The sequence below is a fragment of the Tiliqua scincoides genome, chromosome 2, assembly GCF_035046505.1.
Source record: "Tiliqua scincoides isolate rTilSci1 chromosome 2, rTilSci1.hap2, whole genome shotgun sequence".
Classification (NCBI taxonomy): Eukaryota; Metazoa; Chordata; class Lepidosauria; order Squamata; family Scincidae; genus Tiliqua; species Tiliqua scincoides.
In genome coordinates this window covers 118,428,543-118,444,338 of record NC_089822.1, presented here as the reverse complement: position 1 = coordinate 118,444,338, position 15,796 = coordinate 118,428,543, and the positions used below count along the sequence as shown (strand labels likewise).

The 15,796-nt window shown below is 45.0% G+C and overlaps 1 protein-coding gene across 1 annotated transcript; it reads right to left on the bottom strand.

Annotated features, from left to right (window-relative positions):
- Positions 1 to 3,547: 3,547 nt before the first annotated feature.
- On the bottom strand, positions 3,548 to 12,335 carry LOC136638682 (sperm acrosome membrane-associated protein 3-like). The gene is made up of 4 exons (XM_066612714.1): positions 12,197 to 12,335; positions 9,699 to 9,857; positions 8,411 to 8,489; positions 3,548 to 3,614 (listed from the first exon to the last, which is right to left on the bottom strand). Exons 1-4 carry the CDS (start codon positions 12,333 to 12,335, stop codon positions 3,548 to 3,550), a joined length of 444 nt encoding a protein of 147 aa, XP_066468811.1.
- Between the last annotated feature and the right edge of the window lie 3,461 nt (positions 12,336 to 15,796).

Below are 15,796 nucleotides of genomic sequence, written 5' to 3'. Positions count from 1 at the left end.
AAAGGGAAAATTGGCACAATCCTGCAAGCATCACATCCATATGCTTTTTATTGCCTCCTGCAGTCTCATCTAAAGGGGTTTTTGGGTTCCAACATCACACCTGTCTTCCCCTTCCCCAATTTTACCTACAGTAGAAAAGTTTTACTAAAAACCGAAAACCTAAAGCAGGTCCTAACTCATTACTAATACTGTGGTTACAAGGGAAAACCATTGATGTACAATTGATGTCTGGTTTTTTTAAACCTACAACAGCTTGGGAGACCCATACATTTCCTCTTGTAACTTCAAAACTTGCCTGAAAAACTTCAAATTGAAACTTGCCTTGAAACTTGCCTGAAAACTTCAAATCAAACTGAAACTTTCCTGAAAACTTTAAATCAATAAGAGTCCTGAATAGTCCAAATGTGCAGAAAACTCCCCATTATTGGGTCTATTAGTAAAAGATCCCTTCACCTTTCAACAAATACTTCCAGATAAACTGGAATCTATAAAACCTTGTGTGTCCTCTTGAGAAGCAGTCCTAAGGTGCAGCAAGGATTCCTCTTTCCCTTGCAGAAAGTGATTGTATCCTGTGTTCTTTTGGGGTTTTTGCCAATCTACTTCTCTAGTCAGTAGTGGGACTCTTACAAGCCCCTTAAGTATAGAGCTGTCTCTGTTCTGGCCTCTAGGTTTAAAAGTCTTGCATTTCTCTTGATCTGTTTTATTGTATAGTAGTTTCTATTCATAGTATTTTTCTATTTCTACTTTTCCCTTACTCTCCACCCAAGTGTTCCCCTTTCCCTGTAACTTAGCACCTGGTACATATTTGAGCATTTCAGAAATAAAACAGGATAATAAAGGATCTCTGGTTCATGAAATGGTTTATACACAGGAGCAGTGTCACCATGTTGATAATAAATTTTTACATCAACCAAGATGAAATAGTACTTTAGGTAAAAGTTTTCAACCACTATAACTAACAGTGGGGGAGGGAGGGTAATTCTTTGAGGATTAAAGGAGTGGCTTCTTGGGAGAGACTTGGGGTGCAATCCTAACCAACTTTCCAATACTGATTTAGCTGCAATGCAGGTAAGGTAACGAACACCTTACCTTGAGGAGGGCTCCTTGACTCCCCACTGCAGAATGCAGTGCATGCCACATGGGCACAGCTATGTTAGTGCTGGAAAGTTGGCTAGAATTGTGCCCTTAATAAACTTTTATAAAACTAACAAGGTTAAAGCCTCAGATTTAACAATTGCCACTGGTTTCATTAAAAATGAAAATCAATTGTGGTCAAGGGAGGTAAGAGTTCAGGCTGGAACTGCAGGGATTCTCTGAGCCAGGAAAAGGCAAATGTATCTTCAAGGTGGACTGAAATGTTTTGGTACCTGAAGCAGAAAAATTCAAACTACACCCCCCAACAGTTTCCCATTCAGAGCACAACACATTTTGGTTCATTTCAGTAGGATGCTCCCCTAGTGGATTTTAGAGCAGGTTGCAATTTGGATTTTCCCCTTCAGATACCAAAGTATCTTGGGCCAAGTATACAGTATAATCCATTTTTTGTGTGCAATGTCTTGACTTAAAAAGGATACATTTGCCAATTCAGTAGTGGTGGTCAAGATTTTTCCAAAGGGCAACTTGTTGACTAATCCTTACCAAGTGAAGCTCTGCATGGTGGTGAGGGGCTGTTGCTGCAGAGCAGGACAACCACTGTGCATGCAAATCACTTCTTGGTGCATGCAGGTAGAAGAGTTGGGAAGGACCTGGAGAGTGCAGCCAGTCAATAAGAGACACCAGTTAGGTAGAGGAACAAAGGTTCTGGCTCAGCAGAACACAGCATCTTAAGCTCAAGGAGAGTGTTGAAAGTGTTCTGGGTCACATTTTCTGTTCAAGTAGGGCAACAATGAAACTCAACAGTTGTACCCATAGGTTCATACAAACCAAGTATGTATGCCCCAAGCCCCAGGTTCCCCTGGAATACACTGGATGTATTGGACAGGACAGATATGCAGCAGATGTGTTTACCTTTTTGTGAAGGTAAAAAGTTTGAAAACTTTGGATCCAGTGCAAATACACTGGCTGGCAAAAAGCTCTCCAAGATCATTTCTACCACTGGTATCAGAGAAGCCTTTTCAACTGGAGAGGTCAGGGACTGAGCCTGGGATCTTCTGCATGAAATAATATGAAAGACAATCTTGATAAATATAGTAGCAGGAACTGGGTAGATGAACCAGCCCATGTTTTACTAATGAATAGAAGCATACAATGGGGACAGAAAAAATGTATGCCAAGCAATGCCAAATCCAACCATTGGAAAGATGGTGTCACTAGTGCCCTCCCTAACAATGCTGGAACATGAGATCGGCCAATTAGATTGATCTGATGTACCTCATGCAGCATAATGTGGTGAAGACTGCTGGCAGGCAGCCCAATCCAATGCTTCCCAGCGCCCAGAACGGCAGCAGCACCAACAAGGCAACCACTGCATCCAGCAAGCAGCACCAGGTCTCCTCAGGGTAAGGGTAAGTCTTGCCCATGTAAAACTTGGGTGGTCCCAGAGGGTGTCCTCGAAATTGCACCCACTATTGAGCAGGTGCAGAATCAAGGAGACCTGTCTCGGGTATCCTGGGCCAGGAGGGGGTCAAGATATGGCGGCAGAGCCTGCCACCATCTCCACCTCTTCCCATCCCATCCCACCCCCTCCCCACCTTCCCCCCCCTGCCCCGGAACACCCCCTGCCCCCACTCACCTTTCCACGACCCAGTGCTCACCCAGAGCTCTGGGCAGTGTTCCACTGGTGTTTGTGGCACTGAACCCAGGTGCTGGATTGGGCCCTTAGACAGTTTAAAAAAGGGAGGCTGGGATTACATTCTTGGAGGACTATTAACAGCCATTAACAACTCCATTACATCCCACCAAAGCAGGTGATTTTTCAGTCTTCTAAAAGAGAACCTTTTCTGTGTTGTCTTAAGGGGAACCCCTGCCTTAAACATCTGCTATGGAAGCTTAGTGAACTGCTGAAGTTTTTTAGGGAGAAGGGATATTTTAGGATGGTCATTCAGTTCACATGAGACATTGCCCCCTGTTATGCCTCGACCTGAGTGAACTGAGACTGCACCCCAGAACAGACTCCTTGAAGATGCAAACAGAAAGGAACATTAGTCGTGGGGATGAGCAACTTGTTTATCAGGGAGATATGTCTATTGTGACTGATCTTCTCATTAAGGAGCCTCAGAGTTCCTTCACAAGACAGTTGAAAAATCAGTGTGCAAAAAAAAAATCATCCAGGCATGATGATCACAGCACACACCCACAGTGAGCTCGAATACATGGCACCTCAGTCACAATGTCTGAACAAACATCTTTATGCCACAAGATTTGGTTCTCAGTGCCTGAGACACAATCCCTCTTCCTGCTGTAAGAGCCGAGCCAAGTTTTAACTGAATTGATTCACAGACTTCTGCTGAGCGCCTCCAGGAAGGCAATGGTTCCAGGCTGGGGCACTCCATTTAACAAGTGCCAAGAATTTCCACTGCCTTCTTTCTCCCTTTGCTCCTTTTCTCTTTCACAGTACACATCCTTTCAGCCAGATAGACAAATCAATGCCTTCACAGTTTTCTCTCCAACCTTTCCTAAGAGTAAAAGAGGATCTCATTAGCCTTAAATCTTCATCATGTAAAACAGAAAAATCTTATTAGTAAACTCAGCTGAAATAACCATGGAACACAAATGTAAAGGGGCACAACCCCACCTGGACATTCTGCTGTACAGTCCCACCAAAATAAGACAGGAGCTGGCAGCCAAATAGCTCCTGGGGAGAAGTCATGCAGACCCAGAGGCATAATGGTCTACCACAGTAGTTCTCAAACTTTTAGTACCAGGATTCACTTTTTAGAATGAGAATCTGTCAGGACCCGCCGGAAGTGATGTCATGACTGGAAGTGACATCATCAAGCAGGAAAATTTTCTAACAATCCTAACCCGCACTTATTCAGGAGTAAGGCCCTTTTACTGTCAAAAGTATATGCACAATAGCCTGTCAAAAGTATAGATCTGTAACATTTCCCCAAATGCAGTCACATACCATGGTAGCATCTACTATATTAAAAACAAAATATTGAAATGAGTGGGGACCCACTTGAAATTGGCTGATGACCCACTTAGTGGGTCCCGACCCACAGTTTGAGAAACACTGGTCTACCAGTTACACTGAAAGTGGGATATGATTGGTCAAAGGAGTTATAATGGAATATTAGATATGGAGATAATCCAAGCCATTATGAAGATTATCCAAGCTAATTCCAAAATGGGACAGCAGGAAGTCACATATACAAGACAGATTATCTCCAGGGCCAACCCAATATATTTTGGTGGCCGAAGTGGGTATCCAAATGGCAGTCATCATACACATTGGTTAACATGGGGCATGATCCACCAAGATGTTTCCAGTGGATTTTGCCTCAAATGTACGAAAGTTAACATTTTAATTTCAAAACTCCATCATTTGAATGGTGGGTTTGCTTTCTCCTTGGTGGATGTCTCTGAGTTTCTGATAAAGGAAATGGCCAATGCAGAGTAGCAAATACCATGTTGGGTTTGAACTAGAGACAGAAATAGCTATGCCGTTCTCTGAGTGACCATGAGTACATCAAACTCCTTTAGTCTAACCTACCCACAGGGTTGCTTCAAGGATAAAATGAAAAAAGCCTATGTATACTGTCATTAGCTCTTTATAGGAACGGCAGAATAAAAATGTAATAAACAGCGTGTGGATCAATATGTTGTCACCAACAGTTGAAGCTTGCACCATTAGGTTTAAACCTTGACAATCAAAGTCTCTGCTGTGCTAAAAACTGAAATTTAATTCCACAATTAAACTAGGAAGTGTGTAGAATCACTATTCAGAGCAGCCACGAGGGGGCAGCAAATATGAGATGCACGCTCTCTTATACATACTGGAATACTGTTCAGTGTTTCTCAAACTGTGGGTCGGGACCCACAAGTGATTTTCAGGTGGGTCCCCATTCATTTCATTTTCATTCATTTCAGGTGGGTCCCCATTCATATTTATTTTTAATATGTTAGACTTGATGCTACCATGGTATGTGACTGCATGTGGGGAAATGTTACAGACCTGTACTTTTAACAAGCTACTTTGTATATTCTTTTAACAATGATAGTCAATGGGACTTACTCCTGGGTTGAAGCCTAGGATTGAAGCCTAGGATTGTTAAAAATTTTCCTGCTTCATGATGTCATTTCTGGTCATGACATCACTTCCGGTGGGTTCTGACAGATTCTCATTCTAAAAAGCGGGTCACAGTGCTAAATGTATGAGAACCACTGCTGTATGTGTTTTCTTTATTCCAGTGGTTCTCAGAGGGAGTTTTATTCCCTCAGTAAGTCTCTGTGGGGGAGGGGCTAGGGCAGCAATGCAATCCCCAGGATCACGTAGCTAAGGAGGGCAAGGGGGGTGCTTGTGCCTTACTTGAAGTTTGGAATGTTCAGAAACTGCAGGAGTAAAGGACCTCCTGCAAAATGGAAGTGCTTTGCCCCTGCTTTTTTGGAATGTTCCAAGCCTTGGGGAGTGCTGCAGTGGGCTGTGCAGGACTCCCTGCACCTCCTGCAGCCTGCTGCAGCCCTGTCTTCCTAAAGGAAGTCACAAGCACCCCCCTCGTCCCCCCCACATGGGCGAGATCCTGGGAATGGCTTCCCTGTCTCTCCCCTTCCCTCACCCCTTAAAGGGACGGGGGAACCTTTACATGAACTGGTGGGTCACGACCCACTAGTTTGAGAACCACTGCCTAATTCTGGTGCCTTCATTACACTGGTGTCACTAGGGTTTGCATTACCCAGTACGGGAGGCCAACACACCACCCACATAATGGGCCTCCTCCCATGCAGTGGGAGGGGCAAAGTCCAGGGGGGATGAACGTGGTGATGCACCACTGCCCCACCCCCAGTGGTTTTTTGACTGTAACTTGATACAATATAGATATTGTTTGTTTTATTGCATTCTGCATGAAATTATGTACCGAATAATAATACATGAATAATACGTGGTATTATTTGAAAATATCAAGATTTAAAATTTTTTGGCTAGTAGTGGTGTCACCCCCCAGAGCATCATCCAGCTCAGCTCACACCCCCTGTACCTGCCTAGTGACACTACCGCTTCATTGTCCCTTATTACAGTATAGTGACGGGATCAAAACACATTAATAAGAAACAATAAATAAGCAAGTAAAAAAAAAAGATCCAGGGCAAATTCTGAGGACATGTGATGCAGCTACCTTGCTGAAGCAAAAAACTATTATGATTATTGAACATATTATATACAGCTTTTCAACAAAAATAAATTCACATAGTAGCTTATGTAATGTTACCGGATGGTTCCTTCTCCCAAAAGGTTACACAATCTAAAAGATACACCAGCAAAGAATGACTGGAAAAGACCTTCTGAGTTGAACAGGGAGAGTTGTTGTCCTGAAATGGTGCCTCTTAGCCTAGTTAGCACTAGTGAGTCGATACAGATCCGGTGACTGCCTGGGAACCCGCCATGTATGCCACCTTGAGTTCCAAGATGGAACAAAGGTGGGATCTAAATGTATTGAAATACAGAAAAATCCCACCATGAGGATTCTGAACCTGCTATAAGTCTACAACTGAAAATATTTTTCACATTTTTATACCGCCTTTCCTCCAAGGAGCTCAGGGTGATGTACATGGTTCCTTTTGTCCTCACAACAACCCTGTGAGGTAGGTGAGGCTGACAGAGACTGACTGGACCAAGGTCACCCAGGAAGTTTCATGGCTGAGCAGGGATCTACTGTAAGTCCAACTCCGGTTCTCACACATTTAGCACCGGGACCCACTTTTTAGAATGAGAATCTGTCAGGACCCACCGGAAGTGATGTCATGACCATAAGTGAGCTCATCAAGCAAGAAAATTATTAACAATCCTAGGCTGCAATCCTACTCATACTTACCCAGGAATAAGTCCCAATTAGTATCATTGTTAAAACAATAGACATATTAGCTTGTTAAAAGTACAAGTCTGTAACATTACTCCCAAAGCAGTCACATAACCATGCTAGCATCAAGTTTAATATATTAAAAATAAAATATTGAAACGAATGGGACCCGCCTGAAATTGGCTTGCGACCCACCTAGTGGGTCCCGACCCACAGTTTGAGAAACACTGCACTACACCATCCTGGCTCTTGGGTCTTGGATTTATTCTGAAAGTTGGTACCTTGCAACTTGCAGTTCAAAGAGCGGCACTTGCAGTGCTGGCCTCAGGAATTTCTGCAACTCAGCTGAAGACTCAAACATTCTAACAAATTTTCTCTAGATCAGTTGCTACACTGCAGATTATGCATTCTGAAGAACTTGCAGATTGCTTGAGGTAGAAGCCTTATATTCTGGCTCTCCAAGCTTCCAAGTGGCAGATGATTTTCTTCACCACAGATCTCGCATATCATGTTCCTGAAGAGTTTGATACCATTACCTGCACAGAGAAACTACAGGACTGCTATTGCCATTGTTATGGCATTTGTTGAATTGTGTATCAACACGAGATTGCTGAGACTAGCTTTAATGGGATATTGTGATCATCAGCCCAGTGACCAGGTATTATTGAGTTCATCAAACTGTGTGGACATCCAGATCTGTTATTTTGCAGAACATCAAATAACTTTGTATGACAATCTTTTTTGAAGTCTTGTGCATCAGGTCCTTGAATGTTTATAAAAATCAGATGAAATATTATAAAAAGTGATTATTCCAATGCTGTGCCTTACATGATTGCTTGGTCTAGTGTTTGTCACTTTTGGGGTTACACTCAGTTTCAGAGACAACATACTTCTGACTGCCCAAATGATGTATACTAATAACAGAGACTGGACTTGTTACCACTTTTGTCCTACTAGTGAATTTCCTTTGCTCACCATGCAGTCGTGTAGCTTCACATACACTGCCCGAGTGATCACCACAATACATTACTATGCCCCTTGCCCCCACTGATTCCTTTACCTATATGCTGAATTGATGACCCATGAGGCAGCCACCATACTGAAGCTTAGTAGATTGAGGTGTGGCCAGAGTCTGGAAACACCACACAGGCCACCTTGAGTGGAGGCAACTGGAGGCCAGAAGTGATACCAGACCAAGAAAGATCCATCTTAAATGTTGCGTGGTTCTTGAAAGAAAGAACCTTTCTATGATTGTAAAAATCCCCTCGGATTTAGAAACAGCATGCCTATGTAAATCGCCTTGAATAAAGTCAGAGGAGTAATCCGATGACCAGAAAGGCGGTATATAAATACCCAGTTGTTATTATTATTATTATTATTGAGTGGCCTATATGGAAAAACGATAAGATATATTAAAAAGGATGCGATAAAAATGTAATACATAAAGTGTTTACCAGGATGCAAGGCCTCTGGACCCTTGTGCAATCCGCATGGCACAAACAAGGTCATCGTTGATGTTACTCGTCAGCAGATCTGTGGGAAGAGAGAAAAGAGGACATGAAGGGGCAGACAGTGCCCTAGGCTCATCTTCTTAAAGAGAAGAACCCCACAAATTTCTTTTCCTTTGCTGAACCTTCCCAGTTAGCCTTTTATGCATCTGTCTCTTCTCTTTCCTTTTGGGAAGACAACCGCAACTGATTGCAGACAACTGCAGTCTCTGTAGAAAAGCATCCCTTTTGCCTAGAGAAATTCCCGAACAGTATTAGACATACCAGTGTGCCCCAACACAACTGTTGCAAGTCAAAAGACCCAACCCTATCCAACTTTCCAATGTTGATGCAGCCTCAAGGCAGCCCCAAGGTAACAAATGTTCTCTTACATTGAGGAGGCCTCTGTGACTGCCCCCCACCACAGGATGCAGTGTGTGCCCAGTTGGCACAGTGGCATCAGTGCTGGAAAGTTGGGTAGGACTGGGCCCAAAGTCTCTTTGGAGTCCCAAATACCCACTTATAGAAGAGAGGCAGTTGCCTGTGCTGACTCCTTCTCTTTCCAATCAAGATCAATAAATTGGAACTGGACTGATGTTACATAGGAATTCTGTGCTTGAAACTTCATTATATCTGTTTCTTGGTCCTCAAAGCAGCTGTGACTGGTGGAGTGATTTAGGACAGCTGTGAGCTAAAATGCTCCTTCTCTCCCAGTTGCTATGAGCTACAGAGGGAAAAACACAGCAGCCATAATATGGATCTCTGGATCACCTATAGCAGCAGGGGGAAGGATGCGATGGGGATTGGAGACATGGCACGGGATAAAAGAGTTAGGCCATTCCTCTCTGCTTTTGACCCAGTAAAGGAATATCAGGACTTTCAAATCGCATCTACTGTGGCCTGGAATCCAGTGAGGGGCAGGTAATTCTGCAGAATCTCTGCATTGGGTATGATATCACTCAAATCAATTATTTGCCTTTGGAGGAGGCTACACACATGTGCCTCTGCATAAATCACTTCTTCTAGGTGGGCAGGCCGTCTTCCAATCAGGAGGGATGTCCAGATCAGTGACTCATGCAGAAGGCAGGAAGGTTTTATTGAGGGTGGGGAATCCTTAAGCTAAAAGTAAGGACAGAGCCTGACAGTGAAGAATATGTGCTGTGAGTAGGGAAAGACTCCATGCCCCCTATACTCCATGACCTTTTCTAAAACCACTGTGGAGTAGCACCTTCTAGTAACACCAGACAGAGCTCACCACTGCAATGCATTTGACATAGGTTTGGTTTCAAGCGTTTGTAATCCTCACACCAAATGCGACTATTGATCTGGAAGATGCCGTTGTTGGTGCTGCCGTCGGCTTCGTGGTTCACAAGTGCTGTGTTGAACTTGCTCTCAGAGAAGGCCAAGCAGAGCCCTGCAATGTGGAGAGGGAGAGGGACCCAGAGAATTCTGGCACCAAGATTAACACAAGAACAAGGCCTTCAAAAGCCTCTAAGGCCGCCTCATTTCTCTGCACTAAAATCCCATCATATTCCTGGCCTTGACGTTTGCTCCTTCAGCTCCATCACCCTCTCTTACTTCCTTCAAATCCCTCCTCAAAACCCAGCTTTTCCACGAAGACTTTCACACAACCTGAGTCTTCACACATGACTGTAAATAAGCCCAAGTACATTTACATGAAATAATAGCATTTGCTTTTGCCCACCTCCCCTAAGAGCACTGCCCACCCCTTCTTAAGTTGTCTCTCACATCTTTTTTTAGACTGCAATCCCCCTGAGACAGAAATCTGCCCTCTTCTTCGAAATGCACCATGCAGGTGGATGGAGTAACAACCACAGTGCCTTCTCCCCAAGGAAAGCTGGATCCTGTCACCTGCTAAAGGGCGCAATCCTAACCCCCTTTCCAGCACTGAGATAAGGGCAATGCAGCTCCGAGGTAAGGGAATAAACATTCCCTTACTTTGAGGAGGGCTCAAAGTGCCACCCAACTGCAGGATGCAGCACATGTCCCATTGGCACCGCTATGCCAGTGCTGGGAAGTTGGTTTGGATTTGGGCCTCAATGATTCAAACAATGCCCTATTGCTTTTTCATAATGAAAGCTGGCATCAGGGCAGGTCCATCCATAAGGTCAGTGGACCACTGAGACAAAAATTGGAACTGATGAGAACCACATGCAAACAGGGCATCCAAGAAAAATTTTATCGGGGTGGGGGGGGGTGTACAATGATTCTTTTGAGCCCCTTCCCAAAGGGGGAGGGGAGGGGGTGAAACAGAGTTAGGGAGAGTGGCAAGAGGGGCGGGGAGGGGGTAAAACAGGGCAGGGGGAGGGCTGCAACAGCAGGAAGAATCTTTGGAGTCCTGGTCGACTGTACTTCCCAATGTGGAGCCCAGGTCTACCTGTCCAGTGCCAGGAGCTAGATACAGTAATACAGAAAACCAAACACACTCTTAAGGGCACAATCCTAACCAGGATTATTCAGAAGTAAGTCCTATTTTGTTCAATGGGGCTTACACTCAGGAAAGTGTGGTTAGGATTGCAGCCTAAGTCTCTAAAATCTTTTAAGTATAGAAAATCATTGAAGAAAATCATTGAAGAAAATTAGACCATCATATTTAGGCTCAAACTAGAAGGGAAAGCATCCTGTGTGAACCAAAATGTACTACTGCAGCAGCTGTAGTTCCACAGTTGTGTCCTTGATACACTTCTTAATGGTAAGTAGATCCACAGGGCAAAGAGCTACTGTAGCAGGCCAGTTTCTTCCCAGATTTGACAGTGCTCAGGAATGCCATGTATGCATTCCTTGGCCTAGCACATATGGCTTGCGGTAGCCACAGCTACTGTCCACCCAGCATCCCATGCTGACAGCACGTTCAGATGAGACTGGAAAATATCAGATTCCAGGAAATTTCTGGGGGTTTGGCTCCTTTGACTCCTGGGTCCCCTCTTTTTGACCCTGGGCCCAGGTACAAATTACCCCCTGTACCCCCTCTCATAGGTCTTGCATGCAACCCCCAGCCCTTCACAAAAAGATACAATTAAATTTGTAATAATTAGAGATTTATTAGATGTATTATTTATAGTGAAGATTTGTGGGTTGCTGCTTTTGTTGCTGGGTGCGGGCAATTCAGTCTCCACCCTCTCTGGTAGTCTGTGGGGGAGCACACTGGAAGTGATCAAAGGCAATCTCTCTCTCTCTTTTTTTTTTCTTCTCCTGAGGCTTCATGGACTACTCCTCAGGGTCTTTCAGACCACCTGTAGTCCCCAGACCACAGGTTGGGAACCAGTGCAAAGGCCAACTGAAGTGGTCACCCCAGGCAGCAGATTGGAGGGGGGGTACCCATCTCTGTCCTCCTACTTGCCTTCACTGCCCCTCCTTCTTCTTCCACTCCCTGGATTCAAAAAGTTAGAGGGGGACAGAAAAGAAGTGTGGAGGGGAGGAGACAGCTGAGCTAAAATGATGAAGAGTGGGCTCATCACTGGATAAGGGGGAGCAGTACTTCGCATGCCACCTCAGGCATCAGGAGGCCTTGGGGTGGACCTGGCTGGCATGCTTGGAGAACTGAATTTTTTCCCAAGGATTCCTTTGCACATTATTCTTCTGTGCTCATATATGATTGTGGAAGACCAGAGCCTTACTTATACGCTTACATTATCATCACATCCAGGTCCCAAAATGAGAGACAGAGCACCAGTTCTATACACAAGTACTGACCACATTGAGGGAATGGAGAGAACAGAGAGAAGCACTCACAATCACCCAGAGTGTACCCACGGTACCCTTCCAAGCCAGCGTTGTGCAACACCTGAGCCAGCTCACAGCGTTCAAAGTGCCTTCCCCAAACTCTACATGTAAGACACATGAAGAGAGGCAGCAGTAAAAGAACCTTCATTCCTCAAAATGCATTGGGAAGGTCAAGAGATCAGGCAAAACGACAGGTGGGGTCCAAACAGGAAGTTCCAAGATGGCCTGTGGAGAAGGAAAAAAGCATTAGGGGACCGTTTTAGATAAATCATGGAGAAATCAGATAATGCAAGAAATTCAAGGTAGCCATTACTGGTTTTCTCCAGCATTTTCCTCCATACAATGCCCTAATCCAGGGGTCTCTAAACTTTTTGGCCAAAGGGCCGCATCAAATATCTGTCGCGGTGTCGAGGGCCGGAAAAAATAATTAGATATAAAATTTAAATAAATACATTAGAGATGGAACTTAGATGAATGACTGAAATGAATGAATGAATGGGCTCAAATGTCTAGGATTCCTCCAAGCACCAACACAGCCCAAGAAATAAAGCACACACACTTAAATGGACCCCCATTCCCCCACCCCACAAGCACAACTCTGGTTGTGTTTGGTCAACCGGGCCAGAGGCTCTCAGGGGATCAGAGGTTGGCCGTGGGCCAGACAGAAACTCTCTGTGGGCAGCATCTGGCCCCCGAGCCAGGGTTTGGAGACCCCTGCCCTAATCCTTCTTTTCCATGCTTTTGTCCTCCAAAGAAGTCAGTGTACATGTCTAGAAACACAAAACTTGGTTGGACGCAGCAGCTGATTCAGCTTTTTGGGGACCCTGCAGTAGAAGCACTCTCCCCACACTTTAGAAAGTGTGTACTCATGTCAGCTACCCCTCCCATGGTGCCTGGGTCTGGGTAGCAGTCAGATAGGAGTCCTCTTTCATGCTACAACCCCCAACTACAGCAGTAGCAGCAACAGTGGAGGAGACTTCTTGCCCATCCACTAGCCAGAAACTGGTTTGCTTTTCTAGGTGAGCACTCAATGGGGAGCCCAACCAGGAGGCAGTGGGAGCAAGCAGCAGGCTGTCTTCTTTCTTCCCTTGGCACTATTTGACAATTCCCAGGTGCACCAGCCCCTAAGGCAGGGGCACAACACATCTGAGAATTGTAAAAATGGCACTGAGGGGAGGTTACAGGAGCACTGCTGTTGTTGCTGCTCTCCCACAACCACCTGAGCAATATCCCAACAGCTCTGGCTTACTGGGTGGTGGTGGGAAGCTGTGACAATAGCAGACCTTCAAGGCCTGAAGGATTGGCCAAGCATGGGTGTGGGCCCATAGATGGGCATTGGCCCCCAGCCCAGATGCCATACTGACAGGCTCAGTGCTCTCCCCAGAGAATCCTGGGAGCCTCTGAAGAGAAGTTCAAGATATGGATATCTCAGTCCCCTTAGGGAATTAGATCCTGCAGTCTTTTCGGAGGGGGGGGGGAGGCTATGACACCTAAACAGGTATACAACAGAAGATACCTTCCTAATGTTTACCATTCTATTCTTACTTAAGCTCTATTACATACTGGACCAAGAATTTCCAAACTACATGCCATAGGAGTCACAAAGTGTGCCATGGGAAACAATTTAAGAAAATAGTTAAAGGTTCCTATACATCCAAGGAATAGAAACCAAATAGGAAGTTGCCTGCTATGTCAGAATTTTACTCTGGTTGCATCTCATTCCAGTCACTCCCAATGCAGAGACAGAGTTGAGACATTTATCCTCATAAGAGCCCACCCTCCGTGTTGTATGAGTTCCCCCAATTGAAAGGAATAGCCTTTTTACTCATTACTTAGACAAAAATGGGTGAACAGCCATTATTTCTTCCTTGTCTTGCATCTTGAAATCATCTTGAACACCTTGTGAAGCTAATCTAATTACTAGACTGCAACTTTTGGATGTTTTTCTAATGGTCCACCAACCCAGCTACCTACTGTTTTGGTGCTTTGTAATTGCCTCTTTTCTATCAGGCAGCATGTTCAAATCAGTGAGAGAAGCAATGACGGGTGCTGTGGGAATTGGGGAGTGAACTCTTTTGAGGCCGATTTTCACATTCAGCATTTATTGGTCACCTCTGGGGTGTCCAAGTGCACTGCAACAGCAGATTCAATTCACCTAAAAATAAGAATTTCTGTTTATTTTTCGGCTGGGAAACACCTTACTGGACTCAATTTTTTTCTGAGAGTTTGGGAGAGAACCTTGGTGTTTTAGCCCCTCATACATGCGCAAAACCATTAGGCCCCACTTCCCTGCTAGACCTAGATCTCTAGTCCCATGTGTCTGCCCAGGAGATTTGGGATGCAGCATCCCAAAGCATCATAAAGGAGCAAAACATCTCATCTAGTCTGGCTCTCATTCCACCCACATGAAGATCCACTTACTGAGCAAGACAGAGAAACTCTTATCCTGCCAGGTTTGGAAGCAGAGGGTCCCATCGCACAGGTGCTTCTGGAATCTAGCAGAGTTCCTGTGACATCAGGAGCACCTGACATCACAGCACCTCAGCTTCTAGAACATCCCCTGTTTCTGTTCTTTACTGTGGCCCTTATCTTGATGTCTGCTGTACTGTACCCTTTAGTGGTTACTTTTGATCCTGCACCAGCAGCACTGCTGCAGGTTCCCTTCCAGAACACAGGTACAGTACTGTATGTGGGTGAGCATGTGTGCACAGCTCTCTTTTCTCCTGCATGGTACCCCCAACGGAAGGCCTGGTCACATGATCTAGTGGACAATGCTGGTTCAGTGGGCTCCACAGCAGTCAAGATAAGATAAGCCTAGATAAGAGATTTCATTCCATATGAATTTTGAAGGACGTCCTGTCTTATTTTGGACATTCTATGAAAGTCAAAGAACCACATGCACACAGCCAAAGGAACAATGCTTCTCTCCAATTCTCCCCAAAACAGACTTTTTTTTTCTCCTTTTGAAAAATTCTTAAATACCAAGTTCAACTTATTAGAATCCCAAACGGAAATGTATTCAGGACTTTAAGCAGGCTGCAATTGTATCTAAATCCAGTTTTCTCCTTACGACTTTGCATGCTCAGCCTTCCTCTCCAAGTTCAAAAGCAAACAGGGGTGTGTGCAAGATCAGCCCCTGCCATTGGCCAGTAATTTGAAATTTCTAGATGGGCCATACCTCCAATAAATGCTAGGATTCTGGCCTTCTGTCCTTTCCTGGTCACCAAAACTGCACCCTTGTTCTATTGTACTTCAACCCCGGCCTCCTGCTGTATTTCCAGAAATGGACAGCAGACCCTCAGTCTGCACTGGAATTTGGGTGCCGCAGCCTCCTTGCTCCAGCTCTGAGCCTGACCAAACAGAAGCCTCCACATCCAGGGTTTCAGTTGCCCAGCACAGTTGTCCAGCACAGCACAGGGATCACTATTTAAATTCTAAAAAGCCACTTCTAGTAACACCTTTATTTAGCCTAGGGGTGCCCAAACCCCGGCCCTGGGGCCACTTGCAGCCCTCAAGGACTCCCAATCTGGCCCTCAGGGAGCCCCCAATCTCCAATGAACCTCTGGCCCTCCGGAGACTTGCTGGAGCCTGCACTGGCCCTACACAACT

Coding starts and splice junctions, on each gene's coding strand:
- LOC136638682 (XM_066612714.1), bottom strand. CDS start 12,335: ATGAAGGTTCTTTTACTGCTGCCTCTCTTCATGTGTCTTACATGTAGA. Junction 8,490..9,698: donor ATGTCAAATGCATTGCAGTG/GTGAGCTCTGTC, acceptor CTCTTCCCACAG/ATCTGCTGACGAGTAACATC. Junction 3,615..8,410: donor TCCAGAGGCCTTGCATCCTG/GTAAACACTTTA, acceptor TTTTACTCTTAG/GAAAGGTTGGAGAGAAAACT.